This window comes from Chanodichthys erythropterus, chromosome 19, assembly GCF_024489055.1.
Source record: "Chanodichthys erythropterus isolate Z2021 chromosome 19, ASM2448905v1, whole genome shotgun sequence".
NCBI lineage: Eukaryota > Metazoa > Chordata > Actinopteri > Cypriniformes > Xenocyprididae > Chanodichthys > Chanodichthys erythropterus.
Genome location: NC_090239.1, coordinates 22415303 through 22438293, shown reverse-complemented (window position 1 = coordinate 22438293; position 22991 = coordinate 22415303). Strand labels below are relative to the sequence as shown.

Sequence of the window (22991 nt, the reverse complement as noted above, 5' to 3'; positions counted from 1 at the left end):
CATCTGTTTGTATATCTAGCCACACTCTTAAAAATGCTGGGTTAAAAACAACAAAAGTTGGGTTGAAAATGGACAAACCCAGCGATTGGGTTGTTTTAACCCAGCGGTTGGGTTAAATGTTTGCCCAACCTGCTGGGTAGTTTTATTTAACACAACTATTGTTTAAAAATGACTGTATTGCTTAATTAAAATTAACCCAAAGTATGTTGGAAATGAACATTTATTAATGTTCACTGAATAATTATTAAACAATAAACATTTATTAAATTGCTTATTAATAAATTTATATGAATAAACTATTAAACTATTAAATTTATATTAATAAAATATTAAAGCTTATTAATAAACATTCACCTTTTGTCTATTATTGTTGCCTCTAATTGCATCTAGTTTTTAATTTCCCAACTATTTTGGGTTCATTTTAAGCTACTGTAGCCATAGAGCAATTTTTAAATAATAGTTGGTTAAAATAAAACTACCCAGCAGGTTGGGCAAACATTTAACCCAACCACTGGGTTTGTCCATTTTGAACCCAACTTGGGTTGTTTTTAACCCAGCATTTTTAGAGTGCATCTATCCATTTATATCTATCCACCCATCCATTTATGTGTCTATCCATTTATCTATCGTTCTGTCTATCCATCATCTATCATCCATTCATTTGTGTCTATCCATCCATCCATCATCTATCATCCATCAACCCATCCATACAGCCATCTATCCATTTGTCTATCCATCCATTCATCCATCTGTTTATGTCTGTCTATCTATCTATCTATCTATCTATCTATCTATCTATCTATCTATCTATCTATCTATCTATCTATCTATCTATCTATCTATCTATCTATCTATCTATCTATCTATCAAGTAGTAACATTTAAAAAAATTAGACGACTGTCCAACTAAAACATTTCTCCCAAGATATGAAATAATGTTTTTGTGCCGCTGTTTTGAGAACAGATGAGTGAACGAGCACTCCTTAATGTCGCTGTCAGAGTTTGTTCGGGAGTTTGGAGTTGAGCTGGTCTGTGATCTGAGCATGCGTGAGGAACGAGGAAGTCTCGGTCGTTTCTTCAGTATCACTTCATCAAAGATACGAGTGTCCATCATGAGGGAAACTGACCCTCCTCAACAACAACAGAAACATCCAAAACCTGTTTGAAAAGTTTCGATGGGCGAGTAAAAACTTCTGTCGAGTGAAGCTTAACTGAATAAAACACAGAATATAAAGACACTGAACACCGAGAAATCAATCAGAATAACATGATTTCGCATAACTGTACAGTAGCTGATACAGTTTAGACCTGATGAATGCACCAATCAGATCTTGTAGATGAAGAACACACACACGAGGTGATCTTACCTCTATCTGAACATATGTAGATGGAAACCATCCCTTCTCTCCGTCCTTCTCTCCCTCCCACCATCCTCCGTCCAGAGCTTGTGTGATCTTGATCAGTTCTCCAGCCTCGAACTTCAAGCCCTGCTGATGCTGATCCCCGTTATACGCGTATAAACTTCGACAAAACGAGCCTGACATCGTAAACTCCTCCGCTGGTGAATGAAATCTCCCAATGTTCTCCAATCCGAGCTCCAGCCTGTCCTCCGCTCCTCTGCTCCTCTCAGAGAGAATCTGTGTTGCTGAATGAGGCTCTTCTTCATGAACACACCCACTCTCTTCACACACACAGCTCGCCTCCATCCGAGAGCTGTTACACAGAGATCAGTGTTGTCTAATGCAGGAGATCACAGAGAACTGCGACACTTCAGGACATTCTTCTCCTGATGAAACACGGGAAGCCCTTATGGAAGAGTTTAGAATTGCGTTAACAAAAACTCCAAGATTTTTTGTTTAACTAGTGAATTACTTCCACAATGTTGACAAACCTTGTTTTGCATGTGTAGGCTGTTAAATCCATTCCCCCAGTGTTGTTAGATACTGATATGACTTTCCTCAATAATTCTTTACAGTATGTGAGATGAAGTTGGCGTTTCACGTTTCACAGATTTTGCTTCCAGTGACGCATTAGGTACTTTCTTTTCATGACATGAATATTCACTGCTCTGTTTGAACACTCCAAATGCTGGAACCATCAGTTAAAACGCTTTAGAAACGAGCTACAGACGTGAAAGCGAGTGATTGTACAGTAATGTACAGTACAGTATACTTCACGTGTGTTTGCCTGTTGACTCCCTCTAGTGGTCAGACACCCACACTGATCTCTCAACAGCTCGTATTATTGAGTTTTGTTATATGTGTCTTATAAATGTGGGTCACTTGAATCAGGGTTGTCAGATTCAGCAATGAAAAACAAGGAACAAACTTCGTTCTTTATAGGAAAATGAGGGACAGTTAAAATATGTGTACTACCACAATGTCATTTCATGTGTGTGTGTATATACACTACCAGTCAAAAGTTTGGAAAAGTTACTATTTTTAATGTCTCTTATGATCATTAAGGCTTCATTTATTTCAAAATAAATACAGAAAAAAATTATAATATTGTGAAATATTATTACAATTTAAAATTATGGTTTTCTATTTTAATATACTTTAAAATAGAATTTATTCCTGTGATCAAAGCTGAATTTATTTAATTCAAAATACAGTAAAAAGCACAAAATATTATTCCAATGTAAATCAGCTGTTTTCTATGTGAATATACAGTAAAGTGTAATTTATTCCTGTGATCAAAGCTGAATTTTCAGCATCATTACTCCAGTCTTCAGTGTCAGTTCTGATATGATGATTTATTATCAATGTTGGAAACAGTTGTGCTGCTTCATATTATTTTAGAGCTTGTGACACTTTTTTCAGGATTCTTTGATAAATAAAAAGTTTTTTAAAAAAAATCATAATTTATTTAAAATAAAAATCTTTTGTAACAATATAGACTACCGTTCAAAAGTTTGGGGTCAGTTTTTTCTTTATTTTTCTTTATTTTTTGAAAGAAATTAATACTTTTATTCAGCACAGATGTGTTAAATTGATTAAAAAGTGACAGTAAAGATTTATATTGTTAGAAAAGATTTATATTTTGAATAAATGCTGTTATTTTTAACCTTTTATTCATCAATGAATCCTGAAAAAAAGTATCACGGGTTATAAAAAAAAAATATTAAGCAGCACAACTGTTTCCAACATTGAGCATCAAATCATCATATCAGAATGATTTCTGAAGGATCATGTGACACTGAAGACTGGAGTAATGATGCTGAAAATTCAGCTTTGATCACAGGAATAAATTACACTTTACTGTATATTCACATAGAAAACAGCTGATTAACACTGGAATAATATTTTGTGATTTTTACTGTATTTTTAATCAAATAAATTCAGCTTTGATCACAGGAATAAATTATATTTTAAAGTATATTAAAACTAGAAAAATATAATTTTAAATTGTAATAATATTTCACAATATTATTGTTTTTTTTTTCTGTGTATATTATGAAATAAATTCAGCCTTAATGAGCAGAAGAGACTTTGTTCAAAAACATTAAAAATAGTAATTTTCCAAACTTTTGACTGGTAGTGTGTATATATATATACAGTCCAAAGTTTGGAACCACTAAGATTTTTAATGTTTTTAAAATAAGTTTCGTCTGCTCACCAAGGCTACATTTATTTAATTAAAAATACAGTAAAATACAGTAAAATTGTGAAATATTATTACAATTTAAAATAACTGTGTACTATTTGAATATATTTGACAAAGTAATTTATATCCAGTGATCAAAGCTGAATTTTCAGCATCATTACTCCAGTCTTCAGTGTCACATGATCCTTCAGAAATCATTCTGATATGATGATTTGCTGCTCAAGAAACATTTATGATTATTATCAATGTTGAAAACAGTTGTGTACTTTTTTTTTTTTCAGGATTCCTTGATGAATAGAAAGTTCAAAAGAACAGCATTTATCTGAAATACAAAGCTTCTGTAGCATTATACACTACCGTTCAAAAGTTTGGGGTCAGTAAGAATTTTGATTTTGATTTTTTTGAAAATAATTTAAAGAAATTAATACTTTTATTCAGCAAGGATGCATTCAATCAATCAAAAGTGGCAGTAAAGACATTTATAATGTAACAAAAGATTAGATTTCAGATAAACACTGTTCTTTTGAACTTTCTATTCATCAAATAATCCTGAAAAAAAATATTGTACACAACTGTTTTCAACATTGAAAATAATCATAAATGTTTATTGAGCAGCAAATCATCATATCAGAATGATTTCTGAAGGATCATGTGACACTGAAGACTGGAGTAATGATGCTGAAAATTCAGCTTTGATCACAGGAATAAATTACACTTTACTATATATTCACATAGAAAACAGTTATTTTAAATTGTAATAATATTTCACAATATTACTGTTTTTTACTCTATTTTTAATTAAATAAATGTAGCCTTGGTGAGCAGACGAAACTTCTTTTAAAAACATTAAAAATGTTAGTGGTTCCACACTTTTGGACTGTATTGTATATATATATATATATATATGGGACATTTGGAACTTAATCTCTCAATGTCATGATCATGTATGAGAGGAGGAGTGGAGGAACAGGTGGTGCCGTTCAAAAACTGATAAATGTCCTGTTCACAGTAGCAACAAAACCTGTACGTGTATATTCTCTTCATGAGACACACTTATCATGGACACAAAATTAATATTGCAGGAGAATGAAAAGAGCAAGTGAACATCATCTTGTCAGAGGATGGACATGATTGATATTGTCCCGACTGTGAAGTTAGAGGCACCAGAGACAGGTGGCGCTGTCTAAAGTACAACATCTGTTCATATTCAACAGAGAGTGCTGAGAGAAATGAATAACAAAACAGTGGTTTGGACGTAACACACATAGCACTCGTGATATTATTTTTCAGTCAGAGCCTCACTTCCTTGGTTTCAAAAGAAACCCCAGCGGGAATCTTCACACCTGCTCTGTTTTGGTGTCTGGTCAGACTGGCCAGACCTGAATGACCTCTGGAGTGGGTCTCAGAGGAGTTCTAGGGGGTCCATGGAAAAGTTTAGAGAAATAAAAACAAAAATTAAAAAACAAAATTAAACCAAACAAATAAATTATTAAATAAAAAATAAACAATACATCTAACAATGAGTAGAAAAAATAAACATAATAATGTAACTTAATAGAAATATTTTCCAAATAATATTTTATTCATATTTTTCACAGTATAAATCTAGTCATTATTCAAGTCAAACACAGGGAGACAGTGCTGAAAGCTAATATGCTCACCAGATCACAGAATTAAATGGAAAATTAATAGAAATGATGATTATGTAAGGGCTGTTATGCATTTCAGCTGTTCATTTACACAACAGCAGCGTTTTGGGACCTGAAAACACAAACTTTTGAAAGTTTCAAAGTGCAAGTTTTTGAAAACGATACCTCTATCATCTCTAAACTGCAAAAACACGAGTTTAGGAAAATCACTGACGTCAAGTCATCAAGGAGATTAAGACTGTATTTTGAGAGAGAGAGACTTTTTTTTACTTTTAAAAAGCAATTTATTTCACCAATACAAAAAAAAAAATTAACATACAAAAAACATCATATTTAACAACTTATTACCAGTTAAAAAAGGAGATCTTCACCTTTCCTTCTATAAAAACCAAACCTTTGTTTGCACACTCTTCTCAAACATTGCTATTCATTTTATTAAATTCATATTCTCAACCAAGGCCTTAAATAAATTAACTTATTGTCCATCCATTTCAATTTGATATGCCTTCCAAATGGCTCATTTTGCTTGACCAACCAGAAAATTTTAAAAAGTGTAGATTTCCCATTTATCATGAGAATATCTACACCCATAAATACTGATTTCGAAAAAATTTTCCCTAAACTACACAAAATTCTATTCAAAATGTTAAAAAGTGGACATAATTTACAACATTCACAAAAAAATATGAAAAACAGTATCAAGTTTATTACACAAAGTACAAAGTGAAGAAGCTGAATATTTTGGTTGGTAATGCACAATGTAAAATGTGTGTGTGTGTGTGTGTGTGTGTGTGTGTGTGTGTGTGTGTGTGTGTGTGTGTGTGTGTGTGCACTTATTTGATTCAGTAGAATAGTTTTAAATCAAATGTAACCAGACAGAAACTGAAGTCTAAAACAGAAATGTTTTATAGTGAACAGAACATAAGGGTTAAACAGCTCACCCAAAATATTTTTTCAACTACTCACATCAGTGAATTATGATCACATACTTGTATATTTTATATTATCGATCAATATGTGAATCGGTTGACCAGGCTACACATGACACGAGTTGTGGCCTCATTGTCACAAATTAATTTAGATGAGATTAGATCAGATTAGATAGAACTGTATTGATCCCAGACTGATTCCACTCTTGTACTTCCAAAGCTTTGTTTGGTCACGTGCTTTTTCAAACCGTATGTCCTCTGCTCCGCGATGATTTCTGACGTCTGACCACCAGATGTCGCTAATGTACATCGTGTTAAAAGCTTTGAGTAATGAACTGTTTTTTTTTGGCACAATCTGATGAAAGCCTCAAACTTCAGAAAGCCTCGGTTTCCCATCACTATCGCCATCTACTGGCCTGGCGCGGCAGCAGAATACAGCGATTTTACTCGTTTTCGTGGATCCGTGTGAATGGGGATCTTTTTGACTATGTTGTCGTCTGTACGTAAAAAAAAAAAAAAAAACGCAAAGGAAAACTCTGTTTTTATCGCTGTCGTGTAAATGTAACCTAAAGAAATACGAACTAAATCATTTAAACATTTAACAGTGGCAGAGATGCACACGAGAAGTCCGAATTTTAAGGAGAAAATATACATATATCACTTCTGTGGGGTGGGCTAAAACGTTTTTTCTTTTTGTTTTTTTTTGCGTACAGATCAAAACGTAGTCAATCCAATCCCCAAAAATGACTATTCTGTATTCTGCTGCCAGGGCAGTAGATGGCGATGTCACTTTGTAAAGAAACACCAAGCGCCTATAGACTGAACACGTAACACACATGTGCATGACACCATGTTTTCACAGATTTGTGTTTTTGTAGTTTACACGGAGACAATAACGCTATCGTTTTCAAAAGTTTGAGGTTTCAGGCCCCCAAAACGCCGTCATCGTGTAAATGAACGGGCGCACAGTTTGCTGAGGGGTATGCCAGATCAGTGATGGCGCCCCCCATCATCATCATCACCCCGAAAAAGAATAATAACAAAATTAATTTAGATTATTGCTTTTGTTGTTTTGACCCATGTACAATTTTATTCAAATAAATAAGCTACCAAAATTTTAGATAGGCCTACCAGTGAAATTTGATACCACAGCAAAAATACTATGAGAAAAATTAAATAAACTCGGCTTTAATCTGAAATCCATGTTTAATTAATTTCTTAAATCTTTGTTGTTTTATTATATTTATTTGTGCTATTGCTTGTAATTATTTTGGTTACACTTTATTTTACAGTGCCGTACATTGTAATTACTCAAATAAGTACTGAGTACTATTAATTAACTACATGTACTTACTATAGAGTTACAGTTAGGGTTATTTACTTTTATTTAATTATGCATAATTTACTGTTATTACTATAGTAAATACATGTAGTAACGTGTTACTACAGCACTAAAATAAAGTGTTACCATTATTTTTAATAAAATTGTTCTCATTTTACTATACTGTTTACTTTTCTTTAATAATGTTTGAACTTTACAAACATTATTGAATTAAGATTTTTAGCTAGTTCTAACAGTATTCAGGGACAAAAACAGAACAATCAAATGTAAAATAACACTGTCACCCGATAAATTAAACACAGATTAATCTTTGCTACAAAAGTTATTCAGTCAGTGTTTGATTCACTTTTTACTGTCACTTTAAGAGCTAATGCACACATCCAATATATTGACATACATCTGGTTTACGTTCACTTAAGACAAAGCCGATTGTTTACACGAATACTCTGCAAGACTGGCATTTTGAGAAAATTGTATGTTTTTATGTTTAATATGTTTAAGCACAAGAAGATGCAAAAGAGAAAGAGTGCCGAAACGCACAGAAGCAGCGCGACAAACTGAATTCTCTTGCGTCTTCTAGTGTTCAAATGTTTATATTTACAAGACTCCGTAATGAACAATGATAAACTTTATTGAAGAATTATTTAAAAAATATTCGAACAGCCAACAGCTACGGAGCCTGGCACATGACATGCAAGAAAAAAAAAAAGTAAATTGTGCGCACAATGTACTAATTCATTCCCTCGCTACTGTGGTGTCTTAAATACGGCGTGACTCCGTATTACACAGAACAGTTGGCAACCCTGTTTGTTTGCCCCCCCCGCACACACACTGTGATGGTATGTTCCACGAACCGGCCAAGCTTTCGCTATCATTACATGACAAACTCTGAACTGGCTCTGTTTAAACTACATGCTCGGAATCTGCAGAGAATTTATGATCTATTTATCCAGCGGGAGATGGAGGATCGTGCGCGAGCGCTGTTTACTTTCGGGATCATCGCCGACATCCAGTACGCAGATATAGACGACGGGTCAAACTATCGGAGGACGCGGAGACGCTTTTACAGGAACAGCATTGAGCTGCTGCGGAACGCGATGCGGGACTGGGAGGAGCGGCGCGTCAGCTGCGTCCTTCAGCTGGGAGACGTTATTGACGGCCACAACAAGAGCCGTGACGCGTCGGAACAAGCGCTCGAGACTGTTGTGAAGGAGCTTGAGAAATGTTCAGTGGATGTGCATCATGTGTGGGGAAATCACGAGTTTTACAACTTCCGCAGGGAAGCTCTCCTCGCCTCTCCGCTGAACAGCGCAGCGAAAGCTGAAGCCGGAAGTGACCTCCTCGCGGACGACATTTACGCGTATGCATTCAGCCCCGCCCCCAACTTTCGATTCGTGCTTCTGGACGCGTACGACATGAGCGTCATCGGGAGAGACGAAAGCAGCGAGAAGCACAAGCAGTCCCTGAAACTGCTGCAGCAGCACAACAGCAACCCTGACCTCAACCAGCCTCCAGGTGCTGACCAATAACCTGCTCCACTCTGCGTTTAGATCTGAATATGACCCGCATCCTTACATTTCAGCTATAAAGCTATAAAGTTTCTTCTATAAAGTATAAAGAAAAAAAAACAAAAAAACATTTATAATGTTAAAATATTGTTTGGAAAATATCTAGTTTCTATTAAGTTACATCATTATATGTTTCTACTCATTATAGTAGCTACACTCTAAAAAGTGCTGGGTTAAAAATATCCCAAGTTGGGATAAACCCAGCAATTGGGATGTTTTAACCCAGCGATTGGGATATTTTAACCCAGCGATTGGGTTGTTTTAACCCAGCAACTGGGATGTTTTAACCCAGCGATTCGGCTGTTTTAACCCAGCAATTGGGTTGTTTTAACCCAGCGATTGGGTTGTTTTAACCCAGCGATTGGGATGTTTTAACCCAGCGATTGGGTTGATTCAACCCAGCGATTGGGTTGATTCAACCCAGCGATTGGGATGTTTTAACCCAGCGATTGGGATGTTTTAACCCAGCGATTGGGATGTTTTAACCCAGTGATTGGGTTGTTTTAACCCAGCGATTGGGTTGTTTTAACCCAGCGATTGGGATGTTTTAACCCAGCGATTGGGATGTTTTAACCCAGTGATTGGGTTGATTTAACCCAGCGATTGGGATGTTTTAACCCAGCGATTGGGTTGATTCAACCCAGCGATTGGGTTGATTTAACCCAGCGATTGGGATGTTTTAACCCAGCGATTGGGTTGTTTTAACCAAGCGATTGGGTTGTTTTAACCCAGCGATTGGGTTGTTTTAACCAAGCGATTGGGTTGTTTTAACCAAGCGACTGGGTTGTTTTAACACAGCGATTGGGTTGTTTTAACCCAGCGATTGGGATGTTTTAACCCAGCGATTGGGTTGATTTAACCCAGTGACTGGGTTGATTTAACCCAGCGATTGGGATGTTTTAACCCAGCGATTGGGATGTTTTAACCCAGCGACTGGGTTGATTCAACCCAGCGATTGGGTTGTTTTAACCCAGCGATTGGGTTGTTTTAACCCTGCGATTGGGATGTTTTAACCCAGCGATTGGGATGTTTTAACCCAGCGATTCGGCTGTTTTAACTCAGCGACTGGGTTGATTCAACCCAGCGATTGGGTTGATTCAACCCAGCGATTGGGTTGTTTTAACCCAGCGATTGGGTTGTTTTAACCCTGCGATTGGGATGTTTTAACCCAGCGATTGGGATGTTTTAACCCAGCGATTCGGTTGTTTTAATCCAGCGATTGGGTTGTTTTAACCCTGTGAATGGGTTGTTTTAACACAGCGATTGGGTTGTTTTAACTCAGCGACTGGGTTGATTTAACCCAGCGATTGGGTTGTTTTAACCCTGTGAATGGGTTGTTTTAACCCAGCGAGTACTGTTAGATGTATTTATATATTTATTCACTCATTCATTCACTCATTTACTGCTGTTTTTATTCATCCTTTATTTATTTTATTTTCTCATTGTTCTTCTCTAAACAGGATTTATATATCAGCACTTTTATCATCATTAAAACACCATTAAAATATACACTCATAAATGTACAAATGTAAAATGTACACATGAAAACTCTAGATATTTTTCCCTTCTTTATAGCATCATTATTACAAAAAAAAAAACTCCCCCCAAATAACAAAAACAACAACAATAAAAAAAAGGCAGATTACTTATGAAATGTCGGTCAGTTCAGACTGGCCACATCAAAAGAACATGTTGTGTACGTACATGTTTCTACACTTCCTTATATTTAAAAAAATATCTACATGTAATCACATCTGTAATACCTTAATCGATGCATCTTACAATTTAACCCACCCATACCAGCTAATCTGTAGTAACCTTATCCGTATAGCAGCACAAGTGTTTACAATACAGAATCAACACAATAAGTACATTGAAACAAACAATTATTTATTTTTATGCAAGTACACAGTAGTTAAAGACGCCTAATTAAAAGTATGACCGTTTCATTTACAAGTCCAAAGTTTTATACATAAAATTTGTTTTAATGTTTCAACTCAAAAAAAGTGTTAAAAGTTTAGTCAAGTGAAGTTGTATTAAGTGGCAATTTGGATATTTGAGGTATCGTAAAGGAAATCATGTTTTACGGAGCAGGTTGACATAAAATGCAACAGACTGTAATCATGTTAGCTTTATCCAGTGGTCATGTGAATCATTTCAGTGAATTAAAGTCTAACTGAGGGCATCTTGTTTATTCCTACTTACAGTTTATGGGTTGGAACAAAGGTTTGTGAAATTCAATGGAGGATTCAGCCCAGAGCAGCTTCTGTGGCTGGATGAAGTCTTAACTCTTGCTGACCAGAAGCAGGAGAAAGTAACTGTCTTCAGTAAGTGTATTTATATCCTGACTTAATTAAAGGAAGTCGTTACACGTGGTCCTTATATTGCGTATGTTTGCAGGTCATCTCCCCGTTCACCCAGACTCCACGGACCCCATCTGTCTGGCCTGGAACTACGAGGAGCTGCTGTCTGTCCTGCGCTCTCATAAGAGCGTGGTGTGCTTCATGGCGGGACACGACCATGACGGAGGATACTGCACGGACACGTCCGGCGTTCACCACATCACGCTGGAGGGGGTGATCGAGACCCGTCCTGATAGTAACGCCTTCGGGACGGTTTACGTCTACGAGGACCGGATGCTTCTGAAGGGCAGTGGCAGGACAGAAGACAGAGTCCTCAAGTATCCATGAGACTCTCAGGAGATTATAGTCAATGAATGATGGAATTAAAACAATCAAACACTATTCTGTATGATCATCTCAGTCTCTGATGTTCAGCTGATTGTTATAAATCTAATCAGATGTGTTTATGTGTGAGCAACACTGTTGAGAGAGAGACGCAAACAAAACACTGTCGAACATGAACAAACTTAATGTGCAAAAGTTATGATTACATTTTAAATAGACTATATGAAGAAGAAATTATTTATTTATTTATGTCAAGATTTCATCAATATGAATATATAGAATTAATTATCTTTATATGTAATCTCAGTATAAATATAAAATAAAAATGTTTTATTTCATTATACTCTTACTGTACGTATATAATGAAATTTTATTTATACATAATAAATATACTGTATGTATCAGATTTAGAATGATATATAATTGCCAATTACGCAGGTTTCTTAAAATCTCTTGGAGACACGGCCACAGTTCTTCTGGATTTAGTTTGTCTCAGTTTCATCTGTTTCTTCATGTAATCACAGACGGATTTGATGATGGTGAGATCAGACCTCCGTGTGGAGCACCGCTGTTACCAGTTCAGAAATCTCACTGGATTATTACAATTAATGGCAAAATGAATGTTTGGAAATGTGAACGGATATTTCCTATCGACACACTCCAGCAAAAGATATAAATAACTGGCTTAAAACCTTTTTTGGGGGGTGAAAATACTGACGTGCCTAAGACTTTTGCACAGTACTGTGTGTGTGTGTGTGTGTGTGTGTGTGTGTGTGTGTGTGTGTGTGTGTGTGTGTGTGTGTGTGTGTATACAGTACTGTGCAAAAGTTTGGGGTCAGCAAGATTTTTTAATGTTTTAAAAGAAGTATCTTCTGCTCACCAAGCCTGCATTTATTTGATTAAAAATACAAACAAAAACAGTAAAATTGTGAAATATTATTACAGTGTAAATCAGCTGTTTTCTATGTGAATATATAGTAAAATATAATTTATTCCTGTGATCAAAGCTGAATTTTCAGCATCATTACTCCAGTCTTCAGTGTCACATGATCCTTCAGAAATCATTCTGATATGATGATTTGATGCTCATTTATGATTATTATCAGTGTTGAAAACAGTTATTTACAATTTTGTTTCAAAATACTTTGATGAATAGAAAGTTCAAAAGAACAGCATTTATTTAAAATAGAATATTTTCTAACATTACAATTGTCTTTACTGTTACTTTTGATCAGTTTAACTCATCCTTGATGAATAAAAGTATTGATTCATTTTATTTCTATCCCCCAAAAATAAAATAAAATTTCTTACTGACCCCAAACTTTTGAACGGTAGTGTTAAATGTTACAAAAGATTTAGATTTCAGACAAATGCTGTTCTTTTAAACATTCTATTCATCATAACATCATGAAATGAAAATGTAAATAACTGTTTTCAACACTGATAATAATCATAAATGTTTCTTGAGCAGGAAATCATCATATCAGAATGATTTCTGAAGGATCATGTGACACTGAAGACTGGAGTAATGATGCTGAAAATTCAGCTTTGATCACAGGAATAAATTACACTTTACTATATATTCACATAGAAAACAGCTGATTTACATTGTAATAATATTTCACAATATTACTGTTTTTGTTTGTATTTTTAATCAAATAAATGTAGGCTTGGTGAGCAGAAGATACTTCTTTTAAAACATTAAAAAATTTTACTGACCCCAAACTTTTGAACGGTATATATATATATATATATATATATATATATATATATATATATATATATATATATATATATATATATATATACTTCATGATTTGACATTAGTGTCTATTTGGTGTTTGTGTTGTGGATGATCTCTGGAGCGGGGAGTTCTCGAGCATCTGGCAACCACAGACACACACTGGCTTTCAGCGGCGCAGTTTCTGCTCATCGACATCGAAGCTGGCTGTCCGGTCCCGCCTTAGGACCTTTTAACCCCCTCGTTTCTAAACTTAACCGAATGGGGTGCGGAACCCTTCTCGGTTTACTCCGGTAGTCGTGTGTGTCGCGCGCTGAATCGTGTGTCCGAAGAGTCGCTGCGTCTCGCTGCACTGCAGCCGCTGCTGCTGGAATCGAGCAGATCCACAATGGCGACTCACAGTCCCAGCAGCAACTCACCAACAACTCCGTGCAGCAGAAGCATTAGCGCTGCGGGATCCGTGCTGCACCACACGCAACACTTAACGACCATGAGCAACATGCAGGGTAAGAGACTCGAATACAGTCGGACGCGCTTCATCGCGAGCGCAGCTCAAGTGTTTAGGCCAGGCCGCGCGCGCGCGCTTCCCAACGCCTCGGTGTTTACAGTGTCACAATATGTTACAATGTTTCTGAAATGTTCGCAGTCATCGTTCGTGAGCTGCATCGGTCTGGTGAGGCTCTAGGCCTTCTCATTTACTCACGTCGCGTTTTTGGGGCAACAAACCGATGCTAAAATGTGCTGCATGGCATGCTCCCCTCAATGCTGTCCATCTAGACAGCTCACTAGGGGTTTGTACACTCACCGTGTTCATTATTGGAACAGAATCAGTAGTCATATTGATACTGTAATGTTACATTTATGCATTTGGCAGATACTTCAATGTTACATTTACAATTATGCATTTGGTAGATGTTACAATGTTACATTTATGCATTTGGCAGATACTTTAATGTTACATTTACAATTACACATCTGGCAGATGTTACAATGTTACATTTATGTATTTAGCAGATGCTACAATGTTACATTTATGCATTTGGCAGATACTTTAATGTTACATTTACAATTATGCATTTGGTAGATGTTACAATGTTACATTTATGCATTTGGCAGATACTTTAATGTTACATTTACAATTACACATCTGGCAGATGTTACAATGTTACATTTATGTATTTAGCAGATGCTACAATGTTACATTTATGCATTTGGCAGATACTTTAATGTTACATTTACAATTATGCATTTGGTAGATGTTACAATGTTACATTTATGCATTTGGCAGATACTTCAATGTTACATTTACAATTATGCATTTGGTAGATGTTACAATGTTACATTTATGCATTTGGCAGATACTTTAATGTTACATTTACAATTATGCATTTGGTAGATGTTACAATGTTACATTTATGCATTTGGCAGATACTTTAATGTTACATTTACAATTACACATCTGGCAGATGTTACAATGTTACATTTATGCATTTGGCAGATACTTCAATGTTACATTTACAATTATGCATTTGGTAGATGTTACAATGTTACATTTATGTATTTAGCAGATGTTACAATGTTACATTTATGTATTTAGCAGATGCTACAATGTTACATTTATGCATTTGGCAGATACTTTAATGTTACATTTACAATTACACATCTGGTAGATGCTATAATGTTACATTTATGCATTTGGCAGATACTATAATGTTACATTTATGCATTTGGCAGATACTATAATGTTAGATTTATGCATTTGGTAGATACCAAATGCTGTCTATCTAGACAGCTCATTAGAGTTTTGTACAACTTGTTCTTTATTATTATTTTAACAGAATCAGTAGTCATAATGATACTGTAATGTTACAATTCTGCGTTTGGCAGATGCTACAATGTGACATTTACAATTATCCATCTGGCAGATACTATAATGTTACATTTATGTTTTTGACAAATGCTATAATATTATATTTACAATTATGTATTCGATACTATAATGTTACATTTGCTATTATGAATGGTACTGTAATATTAATGCTCTATAGATAAATGCATGCAGGAGTTATCAGTTACATGTATACTAATGCAACACACACGCCTGAAGAATGATTAATAGCAGCTATTAATATCATGTTGTGGTTCATGTTTTTCCATTGAGTTCAACATTTTGGGTCAGTTTCACTCTTGAGTCCGTCTGATTGTTTGTCATTTGTAAATGAATTCTTCCTCCTGCTCATTCAGATTCCAACACATGCTGGAGGTGTCAGAATGAAACAGGTACTGTAAGCCGCTCACATACAGGCCTCTTTCTTATTTACACCTTCATCTTTTGGGTTTATCATCATCTGCATATATTTTCATCATTTTTTTCTTTTTTCTGTAGGATTTCAGATAAATCTGTCTGGAGTAACCCAAAGTAAGCCAGTTTTCTGTGCCATTGTAGTCTTTCTGTGGGTTCTCTCCAGAAAATAGGATGTGATTTCTGCCTCCAAACGGTTTAACGGTTGATCGTTTGCACAAAAATTCTGCTATCAGTTTCCTTTGTGTTCGGGAACACAAACGAAGATATTTGTAATGAAATCCGAAAGCTTTCTGTCCCTCCAAAGTCTATTCACCCAAAACTCTGATGCTTCTTGAGAGACACAATCACTTTATATGATTGAACAGATTTAATTTAGGCTTTGATTCACATATAAACACACACACACACACACACATAGAGCACTCAAATATGGTAAACAGAAGCTCAACCATATTTATCTCTTTATGAATGTTTTGAAGTGTCAGTTTTTCATTTGGAGGGACAGAAATCTTTTTCCAGATTTCATCACAAATATCTTCATTTGTGTTCCAAAGATGATTGAAAGTGTTATGTGAGTAAATGATGAGAGAATTTACATGTTTGGGTGAACTATCGCTGTAAGACCAGAGCGAGCCACACAAGAGTCATATAGTCTAGAATAATTGTGACTTTGTGAAATTATTTTTTTTGTGATTAGCGCTTGTCCTTACAATAGATTATAGCAAACGTCACTTCAATTATCAATTGTTTTCAATTATCTGGAATCATCTCATATTTTTTTATTCAGTTATTCCCATATTCATTTCTTGCTGCATGCTTTCTGTTAAATCAGTTGACTTTGTTCACTTTTCATGTTTGCATTCAAAAACATTCTTCTCCTTCACAGGTAAACGCAAAGCACTTAAGTTAAACTTTGCTAATCCACCGGTCAAACCGGCCACGCGTCTGCCCATCACCACGCCGGCTCCTCCTTTCCAGAATCCACACATGTGAGTGCATCATCATCATCATCATCATCATCAGGGTTCAGTATATTTTTATGTTAAATATGCAGACAAAACTATAAGTGATGTTGATTTCAGAGAAGTGTAAGTACTGCGGCTCTCTGATGCTTTCAGAACATCACTGTTTGTTTGAGCAGCTTCAGCACCGGCTCGACCAATGGTGTGAGTTTGGGGGCGGGGCTCTCTGTTTGCCCAGCCAATAGCAGATGGGCTGAGTGATTATTTCTGCAGTTCCACCAGTGGTGCTTCAGGTTCATCAGTCTGCACTTTTGTTTCTTCCATCGACTGCATGTAAAAAGCATCACGCATGACTTTCAGAGAGCGGCTGCGGACACACAGTATCGAGTCATCGGGGAAGCTGAAGATTTCTCCAGAACAGCATTGTGACTTCACGGCCGAGGACCTGAAGGATCTGGGGGAGATCGGGAGAGGAGCGTACGGATCCGTCAACAACATGGTGCACAAACCCAGCGGGCAGATCATGGCCGTCAAGGTGATCAAGATAGTCAGGCTTATATTTTCATGTTCAATTCTGTCTTTTCTAAAATATAGTCAAAAGCAGAAATGACTGATTAGTCCAGGAAGAAAATAGAACAACAAAGAAAAGATATAAAAATAATATTAAAAAAAAATATTCTGTGGGTTCTTAAAAAGTTTAAATTTATGACCTTAAATTTGATCAAACTAAAATCTCCTAATGGTAAAAAAAATTCTTAAATGAGATAGCATAATGTGATTAAGTAAACAAAAGGTGATGATTTAAAGAAATAATTGTGAGTAATTCAGCACTGGCTCGTGTTTTCAGAGCAGTTTATAATCAGTGAATACACGCATTTATGCCAAGCGATTGCTTTGATCTACTGTTGATTAATTATGACCGTGTTTACTTTATGGTGTTTGTGTATATCATACTTGCAAACTCTCGATGATGTTTTCATATCACCTCTGTATAATGACTAATATAGCAGTGTTTAGAAGCGCAGCTGCTTTGTTTACAGAAGTAACCGGGGTAACCGCTATATTTCTGCTCCTCCATAAACGCCACCTACTGTCAGCTGTCGTCCGCTGTTTTTGCTCAGAGATGTTTTTACACAGCTCACATGCCGTATAGAATAATAAGGTACCTAGAATATTATAAACAATCATATTTTCACTGAATAAATATAACAGAGTGTCTATTTAAACCAAATGTAAATAGCCCGCCTTGTTGGCAGCGGTGAGTAACTCCACCCTCAAATGTCTTTATTAAACCAGATAAAATGACAAAATAAACCCGTCTGATAACAGCAGCAGTGGACTGGAGAGAAAAGCGACCGACCCGAGTTTGAATCCGCCTTTTACCGAACTCAACTTCTCTATTTTCCCATTGCATTTCAGCTCGGAGAGGCGTTTATTTGAAGTAAAAATGAAGAAAATACTCAAGAAGTGGAAATAAAGTGCCTAACGGGTATTTAATAGTGGGAATAAAGTGTTTGTCAGGTAGGGGTAGGGCTCAAATAGCCGCTGTCTGTATATAATCATTTATTATTTCGACTCAACCCTTTTCTTAAAAAAATGATTGAATGGCTGAAATGTGAGATTAATCATTTTATAAGACTTGTTTTTGACAAAACGTGTATTATTTGAACTGTAAAGTTGTCATTTTGTGGTTTAGGATGTTACCATAAATGATGTAAATGGCTACTGACCCACATTTTCCCACAACAGTATCATTTTTATTTGTGTGGGTTTGAATTCAAAAGCCCTGCAGATACCCTGTCTTTGAGAGACGACCGGCAGACTTGAACTGAGAGGAAAATGATTTTGATCTTCTTCTGAAGTTCTCCAAGCAAAGCTGTACTTGTGCCCTCTAGAGTCAGACAGACGTCACTGCAGCAGTCCGTGCTGATCCGAGTGTTCTTGTGTTCCGCAGCGGATTCGCTCCACTGTGGACGAGAAGGAACAGAAGCAGCTGCTCATGGATCTGGACGTAGTGATGAGGAGCAGCGACTGCCCGTATATCGTCCAGTTCTACGGCGCTCTGTTCCGAGAGGTCAGCTGATCCGTCTCTTCCTCTCTCCTCTCCTGGACCTGCACTGGACTGACGCTCTGTTTGTGTTTCAGGGCGACTGCTGGATCTGTATGGAACTCATGTCTACCTCCCTCGACAAATTCTACAAATATGTATATTGTGCATTAGATGATGTCATTCCAGAGGAAATATTAGGCAAAATTACATTAGCAGTAAGTCAATGATTTCATACATGAACAAAAGCTTATTTATTGTAGTAGTAATAATAATAATAGTGTTGTTTTTATATAACTAATGATAATTATATAATAATAATAATAATAATAATAATTAACAATAGCAACAATAATAATTGTTATAGTAAATTAAAAACGATACATTTATTATTATTATTAAGACTGATATCAATAATATTACAATAAAATGTAAAAAAAAAATATTTGTAGTAATAATAAAAGTAATATATTAATAATATTAACATTAAACAATGACAATAATTGTGTTTAATTTTTTATTACATTTATAAAAAATACTGTATAATACAATTATTTATTATGATAATAACAATAGTAATTTTATAATAAAAACATGTATTATTATTATTAATGCTATCATTATTATTATAAACAATAATAATGAAAATTATAGTTTACAATATCATTTAGAGAACAATACATTTATGATTTTTAATGAGATCAATAATAATTGTATATAAAATTGAAAAAACATTTTATTATTAGTTATAATAAAATGTATAATACATTTATTATTATTATTATTATTGGTGTTGTTGTTTTTAAAGAGTGATACCAATAACTTTAATAAAATGTAAAAAAAAAATATTATTAGTAATCATAATAATAGTAATATATTAATAATAAAACAATACATTAAACAATGATAATAACTATATTTTGTATATTACATTTATAAAACATTATTATTACTTAAAATTGTAAACTGTATAATTATCATTTTTATTCTAAGTATGATATATTTAAGTGATTTAATAACAATAATTTTATAATGGCATTTTATAAATAATAATAATAATAATGCTATAATTTATTATTTATTTAGTATTATAAACAATAATAATAATAATAATAATAATATTTATTTTACAATAAAATGTAGAAAACGATATGTTTATCATTAATGATATCAATAATAATTGTATATAAAATTGAAGAAAAAACACATTTTATAATTGGTAATAATAAAAACTTACTGTAAAATACATTTATCACTATTTATAATAGAATTTATAAACGGTATAAAACATATAATTATTCTGGTCATTATTCTAGTCAGCAGTAGTTATTATTGTGATGGAGGTCAGCTGACCTTTGGCTTGTGTTCGTCTGCAGACTGTGAAAGCACTGAATCACTTGAAAGAAAACTTGAAGATCATCCACCGAGGTGAGCGAGTTTCCAGCCATGAAGCAATTACACCATTAAACCAATCGTGATGCAGTTTGTTTTCTGACGCTGCCGTGAATGCTGGACTTGTTCTTTAGACATCAAACCCTCCAACATTCTCCTGGACCGAAACGGCAACATTAAACTCTGTGATTTTGGCATCAGCGGGCAGCTGGTCGACTCCATCGCCAAGACCCGAGACGCCGGCTGCAGGCCGTACATGGCTGTGAGTATCTGCAACTCCACAGAACATGACCGTAGCGTGATGATGATGATGATGATGATGATGATGTGTTGTGGCGTTTGCAGCCGGAGCGGATCGACCCCAGCGCCTCCAGACAGGGCTACGACGTTCGCTCGGATGTCTGGAGTTTGGGAATTACGCTGGTATGTGTCAGTCATTCTCTTCAGGTACATAAGTGCGCGTTTTCCTGGAGTCAGCGGAGGAATGTGTTTGTGTTGCAGTACGAGCTGGCCACGGGCCGCTTCCCCTACCCCAGGTGGAACAGCGTGTTCGATCAGCTGACGCAGGTGGTGAAGGGCGACCCGCCGCAGCTCAGCAACTCCGAGGACCGGCAGTTCTCGCCCAAATTCATCCAGTTCGTCAATCTATGGTGAGCTCAGATCCTCGGTGCCAAATAACCCGATCATGTGACGTGCCTTTGTTTGATCATGTGACTTTCTGCCTTCCTCCAGCCTTACGAAGGACGAGTCAAAAAGGCCAAAGTACAGAGAACTGCTGGTACGTGTTTGTGCTGCAGATTTGGACTTTTCATGAAAACATGTTCATTTTCATTTAAAGATGCTCAATTATATTTTTAGGGTTACACAATTGGATTGTTGGTCAGTATTCTTTTTTTTTTTTAATTGTACATTTCTCTATTCTTTCATGTAGATGATCTTTTCTGCTCACATAGTTCATCTTCAGGAACACTAAACTTCAGTAATACTGATATATGCAATCTTTACACTGCGTACTTACTATTTTTGTCTCGTTTCCAGTCCAGATATCTAAAAAAAATTCCTAAATTCAGATGCTTTTACTAGATAAGAAAAAATATCTTGTCATTTCTGGAAAAAATGAAGTGAGTTTTTGCTTAAAACAAGCAAAATTATCTGCCAATGAGGACAAAAAATAAAATTGCTTCTGTTTGGGACAAGAAACAAGATTATTTTTCTGTCCCCATTGATATTTATATTCATTTTACAACAAATTTTAGAAAGCAATAATTTGTTTATTAATAATATCAATAATATTTGATCAAATCAGTAATAATAACATTTATAAAACTTACTGTATGATACATTTATCATTATTATTATTATTATTATTATTTATAATACAGTTATAAACATATATTGTATTAGCACAGTATTGGCAGATCATTTTGCTTGTTTTAAGCAAAAACTCACTTCATTTTGACTTTTTTTCCCTCTAGAAAAAATATCTTTTTATTTAGTAAAAGCATCTGAACTTAAGAAATTTGAGATATTTGGACTGGAAACAAGAGAAATTTTTTTTGCAGTGTAGCAGATCTAAAAAAATTTATGTTTTTTGTACTGTACATTATAATTTTGTGATGCATTTGTATTAATTAAAAAAAAAAATTAGGTAACACCAAAAAAAAGTTTGCAACGTGGACAGTTATTAAACAGAGTTGATTGTCTTTTTAGAGCGTGGAATCTGAGTTTCTCTCATATCTGATGAAGTTTGCATCATTGATTCAGTTTATTTCTGTGAATCTGAACGATCTGAACTGTATAAAGCGAGATAGACCTGACTTGTCAAAGTTTATTTTTAAAGCACCTTTTTAAACAAGAAGTGTTTATCCAAGTGCTGTACATACATGTTCATTAATACAAACAGTCAGCACCATAAAAGAGAAACACTTAAGACTCAAAAAAGATTTTAATGTTAATTGTCATTTTAATGTCGTTCGAATCATGAAAATAATGATCCAGGCCAGGATTGTAACATGGATTCACGCTCTAAACCTGCTAATCGTGCCGTGTTTGTTGTCCTGCAGAAGCATCCGTTCATCCTGATGTACGAGGAGCGTGTGGTGGACGTGGCCGGTTACGTGTGTAAGATCCTGGAGCAGATGCCGGCGTCTCCCAGCTCGCCCATGTATGTTGACTGATGGTGAGCGGTCTGTGAACTCCAGACGGCCCGGCCACCATGTGGTGTTCATACAGCGTCGGACCCTTAACCCACCCGCATTTCACTGCTTTTACCGCATCACAGCCTGCGTCGAACGTTTGCTCTTCGGTCGAGCTTCATTTCAAAACGCTGAACGTCAGAAAAGTGACGACGTGTCACGTTAAAAATGTTCGTGCCACTTTTTGTGGCGTTGCTTCTTCACGCGGGATCTGCACTGCAAAACGTGATGTTCTTCCTCAGTGTTTCGGTCTCGTTTTCCAGAACAAACATCTAAACTTTCTTAAATCAAGAAACACTTACTGGAGAAGAGAAATGAGCGAAAAAATCAATCAAAATGAAGTGAGTTTATGCTTGAAACGAGAATAAATATCAGAAAAATCATCTTGTTTTTCTTTTGAATGAAGTTTATTTTCTGACTGCGTCGTTCTTGTTTTAAGCTCAGACTTAATTTTGACACATTTTACAGTAAACAACACTTCATATCTTCACTCATTTCTCTTCTCCAGTAAGTGTTTCTTGATTTAAGAAAGTTTAGATGTTTGTTCTGGAAAACGAGACCGAAACACT

General features: G+C 35.4%; 3 protein-coding genes across 5 annotated transcripts in view; 2 read left to right on the top strand and 1 right to left on the bottom strand.

The window, feature by feature from the left end:
• Positions 1-2113, bottom strand: part of gas7b (growth arrest-specific 7b) — a 36771-nt gene extending 34658 nt beyond the window's left edge. The window contains exons 1-2 of one of the 2 annotated variants that reach the window (XM_067369020.1): positions 1891-2113; positions 1367-1805 (exon numbers count right to left, since the gene is read on the bottom strand). In XM_067369020.1, coding sequence (XP_067225121.1) covers positions 1367-1705 — 339 coding nt within the window. In that variant the 5' untranslated portion in view covers positions 1706-1805; positions 1891-2113. The remainder of the gene's footprint in view (positions 1-1366; positions 1806-1890) is intronic. The other variant, XM_067369019.1, reaches the window with a different exon arrangement.
• Positions 2114-8117: 6004 nt separating this feature from the next.
• On the top strand, positions 8118-12123 carry adprm (ADP-ribose/CDP-alcohol diphosphatase, manganese-dependent). The gene is made up of 3 exons (XM_067369588.1): positions 8118-9040; positions 11301-11420; positions 11494-12123. Exons 1-3 carry the CDS (start codon positions 8362-8364, stop codon positions 11781-11783), a joined length of 1089 nt encoding a protein of 362 aa, XP_067225689.1. The 5' UTR covers positions 8118-8361; the 3' UTR covers positions 11784-12123.
• Positions 12124-13641: 1518 nt separating this feature from the next.
• map2k4b (mitogen-activated protein kinase kinase 4b) lies at positions 13642-22687 on the top strand. Of its 2 annotated transcripts, XM_067369514.1 has the most exons (14): positions 13642-14027; positions 15766-15801; positions 15908-15940; positions 16713-16815; positions 17149-17323; positions 18743-18862; positions 18934-19053; positions 20212-20263; positions 20362-20489; positions 20573-20650; positions 20729-20877; positions 20960-21005; positions 21086-21106; positions 22291-22687. In XM_067369514.1, the coding sequence occupies exons 1-14, from the start codon at positions 13910-13912 to the stop codon at positions 22402-22404; spliced, it is 1293 nt and encodes a 430-aa protein (XP_067225615.1). In that variant the 5' UTR covers positions 13642-13909; the 3' UTR covers positions 22405-22687. The 2 variants fall into 2 exon arrangements, with proteins under 2 accessions (XP_067225615.1, XP_067225616.1); XM_067369515.1 differs by lacking the exon at positions 21086-21106 and having other exon boundaries at positions 13644-14027; positions 22291-22682.
• The last annotated feature ends 304 nt before the right edge of the window (positions 22688-22991 follow it).